Source organism: Oncorhynchus clarkii, chromosome 23 (assembly GCF_045791955.1).
Source record: "Oncorhynchus clarkii lewisi isolate Uvic-CL-2024 chromosome 23, UVic_Ocla_1.0, whole genome shotgun sequence".
In the NCBI taxonomy this organism is placed as follows: Eukaryota; Metazoa; Chordata; class Actinopteri; order Salmoniformes; family Salmonidae; genus Oncorhynchus; species Oncorhynchus clarkii.
In genome coordinates, this window is record NC_092169.1 from 27,048,436 (window position 1) to 27,066,068 (window position 17,633).

General features: G+C 40.8%; 2 protein-coding genes across 4 annotated transcripts in view; one reads left to right on the plus strand and one right to left on the minus strand.

Annotated features, from left to right (window-relative positions):
* Nucleotides 1–1,065: 1,065 nt before the first annotated feature.
* LOC139381661 (E3 SUMO-protein ligase ZNF451-like) lies at nucleotides 1,066–10,405 on the minus strand. Of its 2 annotated transcripts, XM_071125345.1 has the most exons (14): nucleotides 10,307–10,352; nucleotides 9,748–9,810; nucleotides 9,379–9,462; nucleotides 9,120–9,233; nucleotides 8,879–8,987; nucleotides 8,522–8,672; nucleotides 8,302–8,428; nucleotides 6,667–6,823; nucleotides 4,470–4,617; nucleotides 2,200–3,752; nucleotides 2,017–2,094; nucleotides 1,791–1,868; nucleotides 1,576–1,603; nucleotides 1,066–1,347 (listed from the first exon to the last, which is right to left on the minus strand). In XM_071125345.1, the coding sequence occupies exons 2-13, from the start codon at nucleotides 9,799–9,801 to the stop codon at nucleotides 1,590–1,592; spliced, it is 2,667 nt and encodes an 888-aa protein (XP_070981446.1). In that variant the 5' UTR covers nucleotides 9,802–9,810; nucleotides 10,307–10,352; the 3' UTR covers nucleotides 1,066–1,347; nucleotides 1,576–1,589. The 2 variants fall into 2 exon arrangements, with proteins under 2 accessions (XP_070981446.1, XP_070981445.1); XM_071125344.1 differs by lacking the exon at nucleotides 1,576–1,603 and having other exon boundaries at nucleotides 10,307–10,405.
* Nucleotides 10,406–10,823: 418 nt separating this feature from the next.
* The window catches only part of LOC139381091 (dystonin-like), a 205,819-nt gene continuing 199,009 nt past the window's right edge, over nucleotides 10,824–17,633 (plus strand). For both annotated transcript variants that reach the window (XM_071124343.1, XM_071124348.1), the window contains exons 1-3: nucleotides 10,824–11,260; nucleotides 11,701–11,732; nucleotides 13,679–13,867. In XM_071124343.1, the coding sequence (XP_070980444.1) occupies nucleotides 11,080–11,260; nucleotides 11,701–11,732; nucleotides 13,679–13,867 (402 nt within the window). In that variant the 5' untranslated portion in view covers nucleotides 10,824–11,079. The remainder of the gene's footprint in view (nucleotides 11,261–11,700; nucleotides 11,733–13,678; nucleotides 13,868–17,633) is intronic.

Sequence of the window (17,633 nt, forward strand, 5' to 3'; positions counted from 1 at the left end):
ATGCGCTTCACATAAAACATGTCACTGATACACTTCCACTCAATACAACACATTGAATTTAACTTCGCACTGTTCACTGTATAACATAATGAGCTAATTTGCTCAAATTTGCAAAGGCTACCTGTGATTTGAATATATACTGAACAAAAATATAAACGCAACATGTAAAGTGTTGGTCCCATGTTACAGGAGCTGAAATAAAAAAGATGTTCAATACGCACAAAAAGCGTATTTCTCTAAAAGGTTGTGCACAAATTTGTTTACATTCTTGTTAAGGAGCATATCGCCTTTGACAAGAATAATCACATTTTTTTTTTCAAGTGAATACTCAGCACAATAACCCTGTGATTTAAATGTTTCATTCCATTTGGATCAGTTGTGGGTCTACTTTCCAGTTTGTAAGGTCTAGAAAGCCACAGTAGAAAGCATGCTTTATGTGTGGCATAAATACAACCAGTCACAATGTTTGGCTCTGATTAGGCTACTTCGTTTCCAGTAGGCTAGCTACGCACGTTTGTCCAAAATATAATTTCAGCATCAGAAATGTGCAGAGGCTATTTGATGGAGAGACATGTTACAAAATACAGAAAAGTGTAATGACATTAAGATATTGTCAAGCCAAGCCTTCGATGCTGAGTAGACCTACAAGGTAAGGAGGATTGTAGGCCCATTTTCTGTTTGTTGAGATTGACAGTCTATTTCATTGTGTTGTTGAAAATGCAAACCCTGATATTAAAGCGACAAAGTCAGTTTGCTTCGCTTTTTGGTTGTGTGGTCCATTGGCACAGATACCGGTAAGTGGAACATTATATATAGCATCAAAATGTTGAACATCTGATTTCTACCTAGCTGAACATTGTCTGCAGACGGCTTTGATCTGTAATGTAATGAAACAGGCAGGGAGTTAGCTCGTCAGTGGTGGTCGGCGAACCCTCCACCTCCTGGCCTGTTGCAATGCGTGGCATCGACTGTGCCACAAAAGTATGCTACATTTTTTGGGAGGGAACCATCGCTAATTTATTTGACAATATACTGACAGACAATGATTGACATTTTGGCATTAAAGAAAGAGAAAATAATTAACATCTTTATTAAATAAAATAAAAAGCTCTGAACATGTGATAAAGATGCATACATGGTATGCCTCAATCTTTATAGTTCACAAATAATGTTGTTATTACTGTGTAATCACATCGGTCCAACCCGGTCTTCAAGTGTTGTTGAAAGTAGCTGATATGTTACACATAAAATATAAAATGCCATAAACCAAATGAATGACAGGTTCCCAGAAAATAACATTCGCTGATCAGTATTCCAAAAGGCTTCTTTTGAGCGCTTCCTCCATCTCTGTGAAGATACGTTGGGAAGGAAGGGGAAACAGAAAAAAATATCAAATAATGTCAACTTCAATAAGACATGCTGCAGCACATAACTTGGTCAGTGTCTAGTGTTGTGACAATCTCAAAACCATCCGAAAAGTGTTCACACAGTTCTCTACAGCAACTACAAACCACCAACTATCTGAATGTCCCAGTGTGCATTTAATGTTACTATGATTTGATTAGACATACTCACACCGAGGTTATTCTTCAAGCATGTAATGCTGGTAAAAAAGAGAAGTATCATCTTGTTTTTATTTTGCTACACCTACATGGCCTGGGCAACAGCTTCAAAGCTGACAGACAGAACCGTTCTGGACATTCAAACAAGGCATCGTGCAAACGGTTAAAGCAAATGTAACTAATGAAAAGATCCTCAAATAAACAAAGATAAGTAAAGGTGTTACACACCAATATCAAAGTCAGTTGGCTCTCTTGCTTCTTCCACACTTAAAGCCAAGGCACGCTTCATCTCCTCATCAGATTCACCTGAAACAAGAAATTTACAAAAAACAAGAAATTCTCTGTTTAAAAACCCCAACATTTCCAAGAAACCTTCTATAGCTATATAATGGCTACGGCAGATGTAATTTACCAAATCACTGAACAGATGGGAAGACAAGAAAATAATCATCACCTCCATGAGCTTCAGTGTCATCTCTGACCTCATCCAAGTTCATAGCAATGGCATGTTTCACATCTTCAAACTCCTCCTCTATAAAATAAAAATCAAATCAAAATAAATCAAATCAGTTTTCTAAGAGCAGGAAGGTCAGTGCAGTGGAAATTAATCATGGAAGATAGTCCAAAGCAGACTTGCCATTCACTTCTGGTTTGATCTCCATAGCAACCAGTGTCTTAACAGCGGAGGAAGCTGCTGCCTTCCCCATACGACTCTCACCTCCATCCCTGGAGCTCGAGCAAGGCTCCAGAGGGCAGTGCTGGGAGTGGTAGTGGTTATGGAAACTGGGAACGTCCTTATGACTCTCCTGACAGGATCCACACACCACGTCAAAGGTATTCTCTAGGCCCAAGGCTTTGTGTTGAGCGTGGACATGAGTCTTTATCTGGGCAAAGGAGGACACCTGGACGTCGCATGGTACACACACGTAGCTGCATTCGTCTTCACTGGATAGCCTCTTCATGCATCGTGTGAAGGTAGCCTTCCTTTCATCTTTGTCCTTTTCTGATGACATGCATGGACACAGACATTCATGCCTTTCACTGGCTGTTGCCAATGGACTGGAGTTGGAGTTTTCGGCCTCAATGGGTCTATCAACCTCAGGCTCATCCATGCGGTAGTAGTCCTTACTGTGAAGGCCCCTATAGTGCTCTTGGAACTCCCCCTCAGTGTCATACTCCATGCTGTCACAGAGCCCGCAGAAGTACCGCGTCACTATTTGGTTGCTGTGTTCATTCACACAGTGCCTGCGTACTGTGGCCTCCTTGAAGTACTTCTGTGGGCAGTGGCCACAGGAAAATCTCTGGAAACTGTGGTTGCTCACGTCTCTGCAGTGCTTGTGCACAGCTCGCTCCGAGTTAAAGATGTCTTCACACATCCTGCAAATCCACCTTTCATCCTGTTTGGGAGAAGGTGTGGGAGTTGTAGTTCTAGTCCTGATATCAGTGAGGGCGCTGGGTCTGCCACTGGTGGAGGGTTTGGCATAGGGAATGGGAGCAGGCTCCTCGTCCGATACCGCTCTCTCCCTGAAGTAAGTGTGTCCACTGTGGGTCTCTGACACATGCAACAGGATGTCCTCGTGACGCGGCATGTCAACCTTGCACAGCCGGCAGTGAAAGAGGAAGTTTGAGAGGTGGGCACCGCCGTGAAAACGGCTCATGTGCAGGCGAGTGATGGACGACTCGCCCATATGCTTTCCACACACGCCACATTGATGGAAGATATGATTGGCAGCAAAAAGGTGCTTGCTGGCCATGGCCTCCTCTGAAAAGCGCTGGCCACACTCACAAAACCATGCCACTATCAAGCAACTCCTTGAGGGCCCAGCGCTGCCATTCAAAGCTCCCCCGCATCTCTGGCGCTTGGCTGGGGATCCAACAGAATCACCGCTCTCCTTGTACCTCTTCTGAGAGGGGGTTACAGGACCTTTTGACTGTTTGGGCCGTGAAGTCGCTGCAGCCCTCTTGGCGTGTTGGATTTCATAGAAATTGCTGTAGAGCAGAATTGCCTTTTCCATTGTGCAGTTGACCTCAGTATTGTGCCGACTCAATTCTTTATGCCTCTCAACATCACCTTGGTTGAGGAACAGTTTGCAACACACAGCGCACTGGCCCAGCACTTGTAGTTGTTTCATGACCTGCACCACTGTTTTCTCTGCCTCAGCCTTGGCAGTGCCCTGTCTGCACTGCACACTGAAGAAGAAGGGAACAAACAACAAGCAGAGATAACATTAACGAAATTACAAATGAGATCTATCCATTAGGGCCGGAACGATACCAATATTGCGATACTCATTAGTATTGTGGCAAGGCAACAAAACTTATTTAGGAAAACAGCCCGAATGTTGGAAACAAACATCATTATGTTGTGATCCAGAGTCACATTTATTTATTTTCCAAGCTATAGCACACAATATATTACATATTTCCATTTTTGCCATGCGAAGAATATTGCAATACTGGTATCGTCAAAGCCCTATTATCCATATGATGGAAGTGAGGGTTATAATCAAGGCCGAGGCTGCGGTGCCAAAGGCTCTTGCAGACATTGATTCAGCTTTGATCAAACTTTATTAAGCGAGCACCATTCATCACTGAAATTCACCAGAGTAGCCTGTTTTCTGGGCAGCCAAACAAGTAGAGCAGAGACTGTGTAAAGTAGGGAATCCCGCACATGTGCAGAAGCTTCGTATTTTTAGCTATTGGAAAGAGGGTGCCACTCTCTATAAATCAATGATGTGTTAAATATGTATGTCCATGGTTATTTTTGTTTGTCTGTGTATAAGACAATAAATCAGTGTGTAACAATATGTACCTACACTGCCTATTTAACAACCATGTAATTGCATGTACATTAACACCATACTGACTTTAAAAGTATACTAATAACACATACTGGTATAAACTTACTTGAAGTGGGCCTGTGCTTCCATGTGTGAGTTAAGCCCCTTCTGGCATGTCGTACATCTCACGCTGAATGAAACTTCCTTACACAAAGCAATGAGACGATTCTTTGCATATCGTGGGAAAGGAACTGGCAATGCTGTCCCTTTAGTTTCTTTTATCCAGAAAGAGAACAAAATATCTGGTTAAACGTTTCAATGGAGGATACAAAGAAATAACCATTTCTTGCGCTGCATTGTTGGTTAAGTAAGCATTTCATGGTAAGGTTGTAATCGGTGCATGTGACAAATAAAATGGTATTTTATAGCAGTGTATTGGCTGTTATCACCAAGCACTCTTCATTCACACAAAATATTTGCTCTATAGAAATGACAAACTGCATTAAAAAAATAACATTAAAAAAGTCCATATGCCCCAAATATTTGCTCTTCCTGCCTAAATACAAATTACCCGGTGCGTAATATCTAGCGGTGACACTGATTAATATCCTTGTAAAAATGTATGTGTGTGTGTGTATATATATATATATATATATATATATATACACACAGTGAGGGAAAAAAGTATTTGATCTCCTGCTGATTTTGTACGTTTGCACACTGACAAAGTTATGATCAGTCTATAATTTTAATGGTAGGTTTATTTGAACAGTGAGAGACAGCATAACAAAAAAATCCTGAAAAGCGCACGTCAAAAATGTTATAAATTGATTTGCATTTTAATGAGGGAAATAAGTATTTGACCCCTCTGCAAAACATGACTTAGTACTTGGTGGCAAAACCCTTGTTGGCAATCGGAGGTCAGACGTTCCTTGTAGTTGGCCACCAGGTTTGCACACATCTCAGGAGGGATTTTGTCCCACTCCTCTTTGCAGATCTTCTCCAAGTCATTAAGGTTTCGAGGCTGACGTTTGGCAACTCAAACCTTCAGCTCCTTCCACAGATTTTCTATAGGATTAAGGTCTGGAGACTGGCTAGGCCACTCCAGGACCTTAATGTGCTTCTTCTTGAGCCACTCCTTTGTTGCTTTGGCCGTGTGTTTTGGGTCATTGTCATGCTGGAATACCCATCCACAACCCATTTTCAATGCCCTGGCGGAGCGAAGGAGGTTCTCACCCAATATTTGACGGTACATGGCCCCGTCCATCGTCCCTTTGATGCGGTGAAGTTGTCCTGTCCCCTTAGCAGAAAAACACCCTCAAAGCATAATGTTTCCACCTCCATGTTTGATGGTGGGGATGGTGTTCTTGGGGTCATAGGCAGCATTCCTCCTCCTCTAAACACGGCGAGTTGAGTTGATGCCAAAGAGCTCCATTTTGGTCTCATCTGACCACAACACTTCCACCCAGTTGTCCTCTGAATCATTCAGATGTTCATGGGCAAACTTCAGACGGGCATGTATATGTGCTTTCTTGAGCAGGGGGACCTTGCGTGCGCTGCAGGATTTCAGTCCTTCACGGCGTAGTATGTTACCAATTGTTTTCTTGGTGACTATGGTCCCAGCTGCCTTGAGATCATTGACAAGATCCTCCCGTGTAGTTCTGGGTTGATTCCTCACCGTTCTCATGATCATTGCAACTCCACGAGGTGAGATCTTGCATGGAGCCCCAGGCCGAGGGAGATTGAAAGTTCTTTTGTGTTTCTTCCATGTGCGAATAATCGCATCAACTGTTGTCACCTTCTCACCAAGCTGCTTGGCGATGGTCTTGTAGCCCATTCCAGCCTTGTGTAGGTCTACAATCTTGTCCCTGACATCCTTGGAGAGCTCTTTGGTCTTGGCCATGGTGGAGAGTTTGGAATCTGATTGATTGATTGCTTCTGTGGACAGGTGTCTTTTATACAGGTAACAAACTGAGATTAGGAGCACTCCCTTTAAGAGTGTGCTCCTAATCTCAGCTCGTTACCTGTATGAAAGACACCTGGGAGCCAGAAATCTTTCTGATTGAGAGGGGGTCAAATACTTATTTCCCTCATCAAAATGCAAATCAATTTCTAACATTTTTGACATGCGTTTTTCTAGATTTTTTTGTTGTTATTCTGTCTCTCACTGTTCAAATAAACCTACCATTAAAATTATAGACTGATCATTTCTTTGTCAGTGGGCAAACGTACAAAATCAGCAGGGGATCAAATACTTTTTTCCCCTCACTGTATATATATATGACTAAAGATGATTTACAGTGGAACAGGCAGTTGAGGCTTACCACTCATGACGATGGACTGAGAGAAGTGGTTTTTGGCCGACATATGCTGGAGGCACTCGTCCCTGATGTAAAAGAGGAGATAGCAGGCAGGGCAGGCGAAGCACACGATCGGCTGGCAGGTCTGAGTGTGGTTATGGTCTTCATCAGGGAAGGACAGCTTAAGAAAATAAGAATAGAGAGTTGTTACACACAGTACAAATGTAAGACTTTGTCCGGATTGAAATCTGTACCCAACATCTGTGGTTGAAAATAAATTAATACTTTAATTTCCTTATTTTAGTTTAAGAGACAAAATTGTATGGCAATCACTGAAGAACAAACTAGTTTGAGACTATCTAATTTCTCAGAGTCGTGGCTGAACAAGGTCATGGATATACAGTATATCACAAAAGTGAGTACACCCCTCACATTTTTGTAAATATTTTAGTATATCTTTTCATGTGACAACACTGAAGAAATGACACTTTGCTACAATGTAAAGTAGTGAGTGTACAGCTTGTATAACAGTGTAAATTTGCTGTCCCCTCAAAATAACTCAACACAGCCATTAATGTCTAAACCGCTGGCAACAAAAGTGAGTACACCCCTAAGTGAAAATGCCCTCCAAGGCCCACCCATGGCTGCACCCCTGCCCAGCCATGTGAAATCCATAGAATAGGGCCTCATTAAATTATTTCAAATGACTGATTTCCTTATATGAACTGTAACACAGTTAAATCTTTTAAATGGTTGCTTTCATATTTTTGTCACAATGTATGAAATCAACATTTGAAGCATAGTTATTGGACAATTGCTCTTTTGGATGGCAATTTATGAAAATGTAATGTGGGAAAAATGACTGTTTTTCAGTTCCTCGCTGTAAAACAGTATTTCGGCAGATATATTAGTAAGTTGTCCACCCCAATAATCGGATTCGGACCCCCCCACCGCCCCAGAGGAAGTCGCAAAAAATTGACAATGGGCTGTTCTCTCTGCTACCGCAAGGCTAGCAAGACCAGTGCACAGTCTGGAACCAACAAAACCCTGAACAACTTCTACCCCAACCATAACACTGCTAAACAAGGCTGCTAAATAGCTCATCAAATGGCTGCCCGGACTACCGGCATTGACCCTTTTTTGCACCAACTCTCTTGTACTGACTATATGCACACACATTTGATATTTTTCTCTGCATGGAAAAGGACCCGTAAGTATTTTCACTGTTAGTCTACACCTGTTTACAAAGCACGTGACAAATAAAATAACATTCCATTTTTTATTTGGGTCACAGCTAAATGCTGCCCCCCACTGCTTTGGTAGTGATAGATGTCAACACTATTTTCTTAGTGATCATTGAGGTCCTCCATCCAATAACAAAATATGTTGCAGGAATGTGAAGTATTGTTACACTGTTTATGTTTTCAACCTCCTACTGAGAACCAAACAGGAAGGCACCACTGTGTGAAGGTGGTCGACCGGACTACCAAAACGGCATTCAGAAATTCAATTTTTCCCTAATGGTATTTGATTCCTTTACTTTAGGGCTATTGGTAGGTATAATTACTGCATAGAGCACATTTGAATGACAGCGGTGACTGAACACAATTGAAAGTGCAGCCATTTCTAACAGTAGTTGATTTTACAGACATAACCAACCTTTGACTGCTGATGCACCTTCCAAGCTTCTTTGGTTTCAAAATTAAGACAACAAGCAACGCAAGCAAACAGCTCGGTTGAGCTTCCTTTCAGGTAGATGGTCGGGTCACAAGGAGAGTGGTCAAACCTGCAGACAGAAAAAAAGGTTCTCAGGGCTAAATTAAAAGTAGGTTGTTTATTATGTATAATGGATATAGAAATATAAATCTCATAATTTAACCTTTTCAAGTGACCTTCTAGGAGAGGTACGTTGTCGTAAACCCGACCACAGTTGATCACTGGACAGGTATGTGTGGATGAGCTACTGGTGGGAAAGGGGACCTGTCTGCGTCTCCAGCTAGCTCCAGTATTGATGACCCCAGGTTTCACACCTAAGAACAGACAATGGTAAGACTGAGATCCTGCTTTTCTACCAAATTAAATTAAATGTAATGTGTGCCTCTAGCGCTGACTCCTGTGCCGTGTTCACAAAGCATCTCAGTTTAAGAGTGCTGATCTAGGATCAGTTTTGAACACAGGCCCAGATCTGAAGTTAAAAATATTTAAAAAACTTCCAAGGCTAACTAGAATACATTACCTGGCATCTTTAACCACATATCCACACAGTGCTTGGCGTCATATGCGTTACCATTGGGACTAAATGCCAGCTCCTGCCGTCCATGAGCCTTTTGTGAGATTTGCTTCTCCTGAAATAAGGCAAGCATTGACATGACCAATATGAAGAACTGTGAAAAGAGACAATAGCACCCACAAAAGACAAATACACAACAAGCTGCAATGGCTAATATGATCATACCAGTTTTAAATTTTGTCCTTACCTTGAAGGCTTTACACTTCTCTACTCTTTCCTTATTCGCCACAGCCACTTGGCGAGCTAATCTGTCCAAAGTGGAGGTGACCTGAGCTTTCTGTCGGTCAATCTCATCTTCAATCTTAACAATAATACAAAAAAGGTACACAAAAACATATTACATACATAACAATAACATGTAACTTTTTTTGAACTGGTCTTCCAACCACCTTTCCATGTCATTACAGTTTGTATTAAATGTATTATCTTTCACTTGACACACTCACTGTCTCGGCTGTGGGTAAACTTCCATCGTATTCCCCATCACTCAGTAAATCAATACATTCCAGTACAGGTCTGAGTGGAGCCTCCTAAAACGAGATAGTTAAATGGATGAGACACTGTCTGATACTGTGTCATTCAAACACTTGACTCTTTTGGACACTGTCTTAAAAGGTCTGTTTTTTTTCTTGACAGCTGTATAAAAATATACTGACTCACACTAACCAAGTTATGGTCAATTTAATTTAAACTAATGCATTGGATGAAAATGTTTAATGTTAATTATTACACCTAACTTTCCTGGAAAGGTGAATGGCAACATAGCTAGTAGAGAAACCTTTGAACCTTGTTCCTACAAATGACAAATCACTTACTGACACAAACTCCACCTCATCTTCATCATCATTTGCTCCAATTGGGGAGGACATTGATTTTATCTGGAGAAAATAATTAGATTAAAAAAACAGACAACTCAACCAAATCGCACAGATAATCAACAACGTTGTCAAAATTATTATCTATCAACGTCTTCAGTATTATGTCTGGCTGGGCGGATGACAAATGGCTACATTGTTACAATGTTAACGTTCGCTATCTAGCTACAATTTAACAATTGTTTGTTTTCATGCAAGACTTCTAGTACTAGTGTGAATGACTGCTCCAACACTTATGCTGACTAGCTACTTAGCTAGCTAGTTGAAATGTCGAAGAAAACACGTTAGACAGCTTGCTTACTGTATTTAGCTAGCTAGCTAGCTAACGATAGTTGGCGGGTTAGTGCACAGCAAGCAGTTCGGTAGCTATATCTCTAAATGTATGCAAATATTCGGTAAACAATGTAACTAGCCAACTAGTTCGATAGTAACTAGCTAGCTAATTATCGTATTATATTAAGGTAAATTATGAAAATAATAAGCACGAGTAGACACTCACAAAATTGCGTTTTCGCGCAAAAGTGATTGTTGATCTCCTGCGGGTGTTCCTGGGATATGGAGTTCTAATGAAAGGCTCACGGCGGGGTTGCAGCCGCATTGTGGGGAAAAGAGGAAAAATAAATCGTCCTCGTCATTAATTAATTAATGAATTATGAAGGCAATTATTCTTCTTGGAAAAAAATACACATTTGATATTTTAGTAAAAATATAAATTATTGAACATAATTTTAATTCCATGTCAAATACTCAATGTCAAAACGTCCTCTGTGCTTTATCTTAGCCAGCTGGCTATTTTCTATTTAGCAGAGTAATTTCATGACAAATGGGCCTATACTAGGCCTATGTGTTATTACAGCCTAGCCTTATAGCCTAAATAGACTTTTTCATCCTACAGTATTCTAATCATGTATCGGAGACTATACATTTAAGCAGGTTAATGATAGAGACTGATCATGATTCCCGGGCTGACACCTTTAAATATCTGCCATCTGCAACATCTTTGCTGTGCTGAGCTCAGAGATGCATGATGCTTACTCCCCCTGCTTGAGTTGTAAAAAGCTCTTCGGCTGAGTCATGGATTGATGCTTTAAAATACGTTATTGAAATCAATAGAACTGTAGAATAGTCTGTAGCCTAGCCCATGTTTCAGGCTGCGATGAGAAATTCACTATATCCTGTGTCAATATATTGGTTCGCTTTCAGCATTTAGGGCAGCATACGTGGAGCCGGATATCTGTGTGGAGAAGGCGCTGCCCTACATCGCGTTTTATAATGATTGCTGCGGCGTTTTTGGTTTTATTGAGACCGTATAGTATTCAAGTTGTTTTGTTATTGTTGCTGCTATTGGTGGGAACTATTGCAACAATTCTCTTTTTCTGTTGCTGGCATCGGAGGGTTCGTAACGGGAAACATCCTATTAAATCCGTGCTTTCAGGGCGCTCAAGGAGTCGCGGTGAGTAGAGGCGTCAGCATCTCTAAGCAGTGCGGCTAATCCACCAAACCAAATGCGTGGCATGTCTGTTATATGTTCAAGCATTTTCACATGATAACCTGTTAAATAGGTTATAACCTAAACTGTACCATGTGCTATTCTTAGCGACTTGACACACTTGAATTGCCATTATTTTCAGCAGAAAAACATAGCCTATAGAGTTTAGACTGCTATGTGCATAGCCTTGAGGATGAAATCATCTACTAGCCTACTGTCAGTGTGCAAATGTATCTTGTCCACCTTATTCACAAGTGTACTGTAACGTACACAGTATTAATTTGTCTAATGGTATCCTATGATATCATTATGATATCCTAAATGTAGCCATAGACAACAGGCCTCATATGTGGTGTGTTTGAAGGTATCCGAGTGTTAGAAAATATTTTCATTTGTCCTAGAAGCTGGTCTCCGGACGCATCATTTTCGATCAGAGGTAATCAATCATTGGTTAGGCTATTACTTCTGTCAAGGTCAGTAAGTAGCCATTTTTTATTTAAATATTGTGAAGGAAGTATAATGGTGCTCTGTGTTACTTTTATTATACTTTACCGGTATACTTTTTGGAGTTGTTGGTGTGTTATTGTTAGACATAGTGTTATGCGCATTGCGCATGTGTGATCAATAAATAAAGTGACTGATTCTGCACTTTCTGCAGTTTGACTGTAATTCTGAAAAAACGTTGTAATGAAAAATGACAAAAAATGCCTATATAGGCTAAAACAAATTGTACATTAAAAAACCAACTACACTGAACAAAAATATAAACGCAACATGCAACAATTTGAAAGATTTACTGAGTTACAGTCCATATAAGGAAATCATTCAATTGAAATAAATGCATTAGGCCCTAATTTATGTATTTCACATGACTGGGAATACACATATGCATCTGTTGGTCACAGATACTGTACCTTAAAAAAGGTAGGAGCATGGATCAGAATACCAGTCGGTATCTGATGTTACTGCTATTTACCTCATGCAGCGTGACACATCTTCTTCTCATAGAGTTGATCAGGCTGTTATTTGTGGCCTGTGGAATGTTGTCCCACTCCTCTTCAATGGTTGTTCGAAGTTGCTAGATATTGGCGAGAACTGGAACATGCTGTCATACACATTGATCCAGAGAATCCCAAACATGCTCAATGGGTGACATGTCTAGTGAGCATGCAGGCCATGGAAGAACTGGGAAATGTGCAGCTTCCAGGAGTTGTGTGCAGATCCTTGCGACATGGGGCCGTGCATTATCATGCAGAAACATGACGAAATGGCACCGAATGAATGGCACGACAATGGTCCTCAGGATCTCGTTACAGTATCTCTGGGCATTGAAATTGCTATTGATAAAATCCAATTGTGTTCATTGTCCATAGCTTATGCCTGCCCATACCATAACCCCACCGCCACCATGGGGCACTCTGTTCACAATGTTGACATCAGTAAACCATTCACCCACACAACGCCATACACTCTGTCTGCCATCTGCCCGGTACAGTTGAAACTGGGATTCATCCGTGGTTTCAACATCGAAGGTGAGCATTTGCCCACTGAAGTCGGTTACGGCGCCGGACTGCAGTCAGGTCAAGACCGTGGTGATGATGACAAGCACGCAGATGAGCTTCCCTGAGACGGTTTCTGACAGTTTGTGCAGAAATTCTTCAGTTGTGCAAACCCACAGTTTCATCAGCTGTCTGGGTGGCTGGTATCAGACAATCCCGCAGGTGAAGAAGCCGGATGTGGAGGTCCTGGGCTGGCTTGGTTACACATGGTTTGCGGTCTCTAAAACAATGTTTCTGGTAGAGAAATTAACATTAAATTCTCTGGCAACCGTTCTGGTGGACATTCCTGCAGTCAGCATGCCAATTGCACACTCCCTCAACTTGAGACATCTGTGGCATTATGTTGTGTGACAAAACTGCACATTTTAGAGTGGCCTTTTATTGTCCCCCAGCACAAGGTGCACCTGTGTAATGATTATGCAGCTTCTTGATATGCCACACTTGTCAGGTGGATGTATTGTCTTGGCAAAGAATAAATGATCACTAACAGAGATGTAAACAAATGTGTGCACAAAATTTAAGAGAAATAAGCATTTTGTACAAATGGAACATTTCTGGGATATTTTATTTCAGCTCATGAAACATGGGACCAACACTTCACATGTTGCATTTATATTTTTGTTCAGTGTACTTAATTACATGATTATACTATTAGATTGTGTAGCTATACAAAATCCCAGTTTCATCCATTAATAGTAATATGTGTCCGTGTGACTCATAATAATATATTGATCATCCAAATAGTTATATGTCTCAAGCATATTAAACGATTTCAGCATACTTTTCTCTCTCCTTTTGGACATGATGTGCCATGTTTTTACAGGGCTTCAGGCACAGCCCGCTCCATGCCAGGAGGGCGCGCGCTCGAGTTGCAGAGGAAAAGCCTCTTGTCGAAATTCCCGAGTGTGAGCATCAAAGTGACTCATCCACAACTGTGAGAAAACGAAAAGTGAAGAAGAGAGTCCTTCCAGACTTCTATCACTCAGTACAAGTCACCCCAACACGCAAACCCGTAGGTATATTATTGGGTAATATAGCCTAAATCCAGCAGCCATAGTCATTTATGCTATCTATTCTAAATTAAATCTGCATGGTCAATTAACACCAGGCCAATTTATTTTATATTTTTCAATTGACAAGTATAGGCTACATCGATGATATGTTTCCTTAAATTAATTACCAATTAAGTATCCAATTTAAAATGCGCGCGTAATCCCCATTGACATCCGTGCAATGGATGGTTTTTAAGCGCCACTTTTCCTTCAATAGTTTGGCCTTCTGTACCACATCATGCCTTGGTACGCTGTTATTCGAAAAGCTATTGCAGATTGACATTTTATGAACACTGACAAATGTTAAAGTTGAAGCCTTAAAATGTATTAAATTTCTTGATATTGCCCATGTTGTCATTTTGCATGTTGACACATTCATCAAACAAACATTTGACATATACCATGTTATAATGTTGCTGCAACTGAATTATTCTCGATTGTTTATATTAACAATCATCTCAGTTGTAGGATACAACCCTTAAACCTCACCATATGCCAAACTCAGGCTACTGGGGGGGGAAACAGGATGTAGTGCTAGAAGATGAAGGTTGGTGCATATGTGCTTTTGGGTGTCTACATTTTCTTAGTTTACTCTGGATAAATCTAGCTCAGTTTGGGCTTTCAAGTTACAACTGAGTATCATGAAGTTACTGAACCTCTTTTGTGTTATGATTACATTGTTTCAAATGGCCAATATTACAATTACCTATAGAATAAATAAAACAATTGTGTAGCCCTATTTACAATATATCATCAATGTCAATTTGAATGTTTCTTTTCCCAAATGTATCATGTTTAGTTTTTGTAAACATGGACATTTACTGCTGGATCCTTTTCTCTGTATCCTCAAGTTCTCAAGAAATATATTGAGTCTTAATTTATTATTCAATATATGGTAATAGCAATAGACTACCATTGAACCATTTTTAAATAATTATTCTAAATTACTATGGAACTTTTTCAATTCACACATAAGAAAGTATGAAAGCAAAGATTAACCCATCACATCAATGCAATTTTTACTGTCTTGTTCCTGACATAATTCTGGGTGTTGTAGAACGTTACTACCAATATTCAACGCTATTGACGTAACCGAGAAGAAAGTAAGTTGAGTAAGAGTGGTGACTCACCAAGTATGTGGCGGGAGGGCTTGGCAATCTCCTAAAACAAGTGTTTAGTTATGCTTTGTTTGAGGTGGTGGGTTTCTCCTAACACTAAAGTAAAAATAAAGATAATATGGGCCGAAGCATTGTAGCCACTTTTAAGTAACTGTCCAGTCTTTCCAGATTTCTATGAAATATGGCCTATAATTAATTCAAATATGAGTGAAATAGTTTTCCTTCCAATAAATGGCAATTAAGTATGTTAAAAAGCAGATTTTGTGTGTTGGAATGGTGTGGGCGTACCCCAACAATAGTGGTGTGGCCTTATAGCGGTCATTAAAAATATATGGAGTGGCTGCTGATCCAACCTTTCCCGGACCTTTTTTCCCAAACCCTTTTTCCCGGACTAAAGGTCCCGAAGCTACTGCGCATGTGCGGATCACGTTCTACGCATCTGTTTCTTTACCTCTACTTATTAACACACATGGTTGTGGTCTTCCCTTCACATTTCCAACTGTCAATCCTGAATGATAATTCTTTAAGTTTTACCAGTAAAACTTTCATGCAGCATTTGCATACCAACCATTTGATCTCAATCAGTTTCATGGGGATATGCATTTAGATCTTCTTGTTATACAGTGTTGTTTAGAAGTAGCCTACAGTGTTGTTTTGAATGATGTACAGTGAGCGAATTTTAGAGCAGATGGTGTTAACCAACTGTAGCATAGTCAAGTATTTTGCCTTGTGGCACACGCTGTTGTGTATTGGCCCCATGAGGGAAAAATGCAGTGGTGTTTTTGTCTTACAGTAATGTTATACTATGCTATTATATTCGGTTCAGTTATGTAGAATACGATCATTATGTGATCATGCAGACATAGATTCAGTTTTGATCTAACTTTATTAAATTGGTAAGTCTACCATTTGTAAGTTGCCTTTTCTCTATAGCTAGAGCAGCGACTGTGTGTAAAGTATAGAACGCGATCTGCACATGCTCATAAGCTTTAGTCTGGGAAAAGTCGAGCTCTGCAGCCACAGCCTTAAAAATATTAATGTCAGTAGACTGCTGATTGGCCAGCTCATCCTCCTCAGGATGATGACATCATCCTCCATGAGGAAATAGCAAGCATTTTTAAATTAAACAATCTGTTTGAGATACCAGTTTGAGGTGAAGTGTTTTTTTCTCTCCAAATTATGCTTTGGCCACATATGACTATAGGATGAGTCAACTCCATTGTTTGGGTATGAGTTAACAGAATATGATATTTTAAAAGTGAGATTTTCACTGGACAGTTACTTTAACCTAACACCTAGCGACCACATTAACAGCTAAGGTGTTGGCTTGAAAGTCGCTGGACCTGGGTTCGAATCCTGGTCAGGGCAACCCCCTAATTTCGCTACAATATGATATGACCATGACTCAGTAGTCTAAAACCTTGAAGTGGTATTGATATTTGGAGGGTATAACAAAGATTGATGATCACTCAAATGCAATAAATGCACAGCCAAAGTTTATGGATCATTATATTTAAGTCATATCATGCATTGTTTGCATAGTTTCAAGCATGTTTGTGCTCACCATTGAGCAAGATAATGCTTTGTTGATAGACCCTCATGCCACAGTAAATAGTCACAATCCATGCTGGGAACAGGTTGGTGATTGTGAAATCACCCAAAGGTAACTGTCAATGTCCTACTCTTGTTCAGATTGCAAACAGCAATGCAGTTCTATAATTTTGCAATCGAAGTCCACATGTGACGGGTATGCCCTATTGCTTTTTGACCAGCCACACCCTGTCTGGATGTGCCAACATATGCTGTGGCAAAGTATTTGTTATGCATCTGCCCCCTTACCCTATCACAGGGCCAAGGCAGACAGCCTACAGGCAGGCAGACAGACAGAGCCAGGCAGACACACAGACACAGGCAGACAGAGATAGGTTGTAATGAATAAGCCTGCAGAACCCAGATATTTTTTCATTTATTTTGATGATAAGGATAGTGCTCTAAAACTGCACATTCATTGTCAACTAGCAACAATTCTAGTCAATGGCACACAGTGCAGGCATATGTGCATCAGGCAGCAAAACAACAACGCGGCTGTGCATGGCTGATGAGACCAGGTTGATGACAAAAGGATGTTCATGGACCAGTCTGGATTTCTGATTGGTTTTCGACCGTGAACGTGGAGGCTACGCAGTCACCACTAGACATGCACGTACCCACCCAGGAGGGCGCTGTAAACACAGCGACATTGGCCACAGTTTCCCGATTGAATAATCAGGACTAGAGCGCTGGGATCCTCTCTAGTCTCCACCCGTCTTCTTCTGTATCCTAGGATGGTGAGGCGTTGACATGCTACAGCCCTAGCATCGCATTCTGCTCGCCTTGGCCCAATCTATTCGCACTCTCTGCTCTGGGGACTTTTGACATAATTTCATCTCAAAGGAGAGACTTCACTAATTTAATGGGCAGAGTGCATCGCTAGAAGGGTGTGGTTCTGATAAAAAAATGACATAACCCGCCGCTGCCTGAGCTTGCAGCAAATTGATAAAGGATTTCGATATTATTCAACCGACACCATGTATACAGCGGTAAGTCTTATTTCTGGCCTGGCGGGGGA

Excerpts from the sequence above, each read along its gene's own strand:
- LOC139381661 (XM_071125344.1), bottom strand. The coding sequence starts at position 10,405 with ATGCGGCTGCAACCCCGCCGTGAGCCTTTCATTAGAACTCCATATCCC. Across the intron at positions 9,234-9,378 it reads GTTTACCCACAGCCGAGACA|ATTGAAGATGAGATTGACCG; the intron begins GTGAGTGTGTCA and ends ATTATTGTTAAG. Across the intron at positions 2,095-2,199 it reads GATCAAACCAGAAGTGAATG|AGGAGGAGTTTGAAGATGTG; the intron begins GCAAGTCTGCTT and ends TTTATTTTATAG.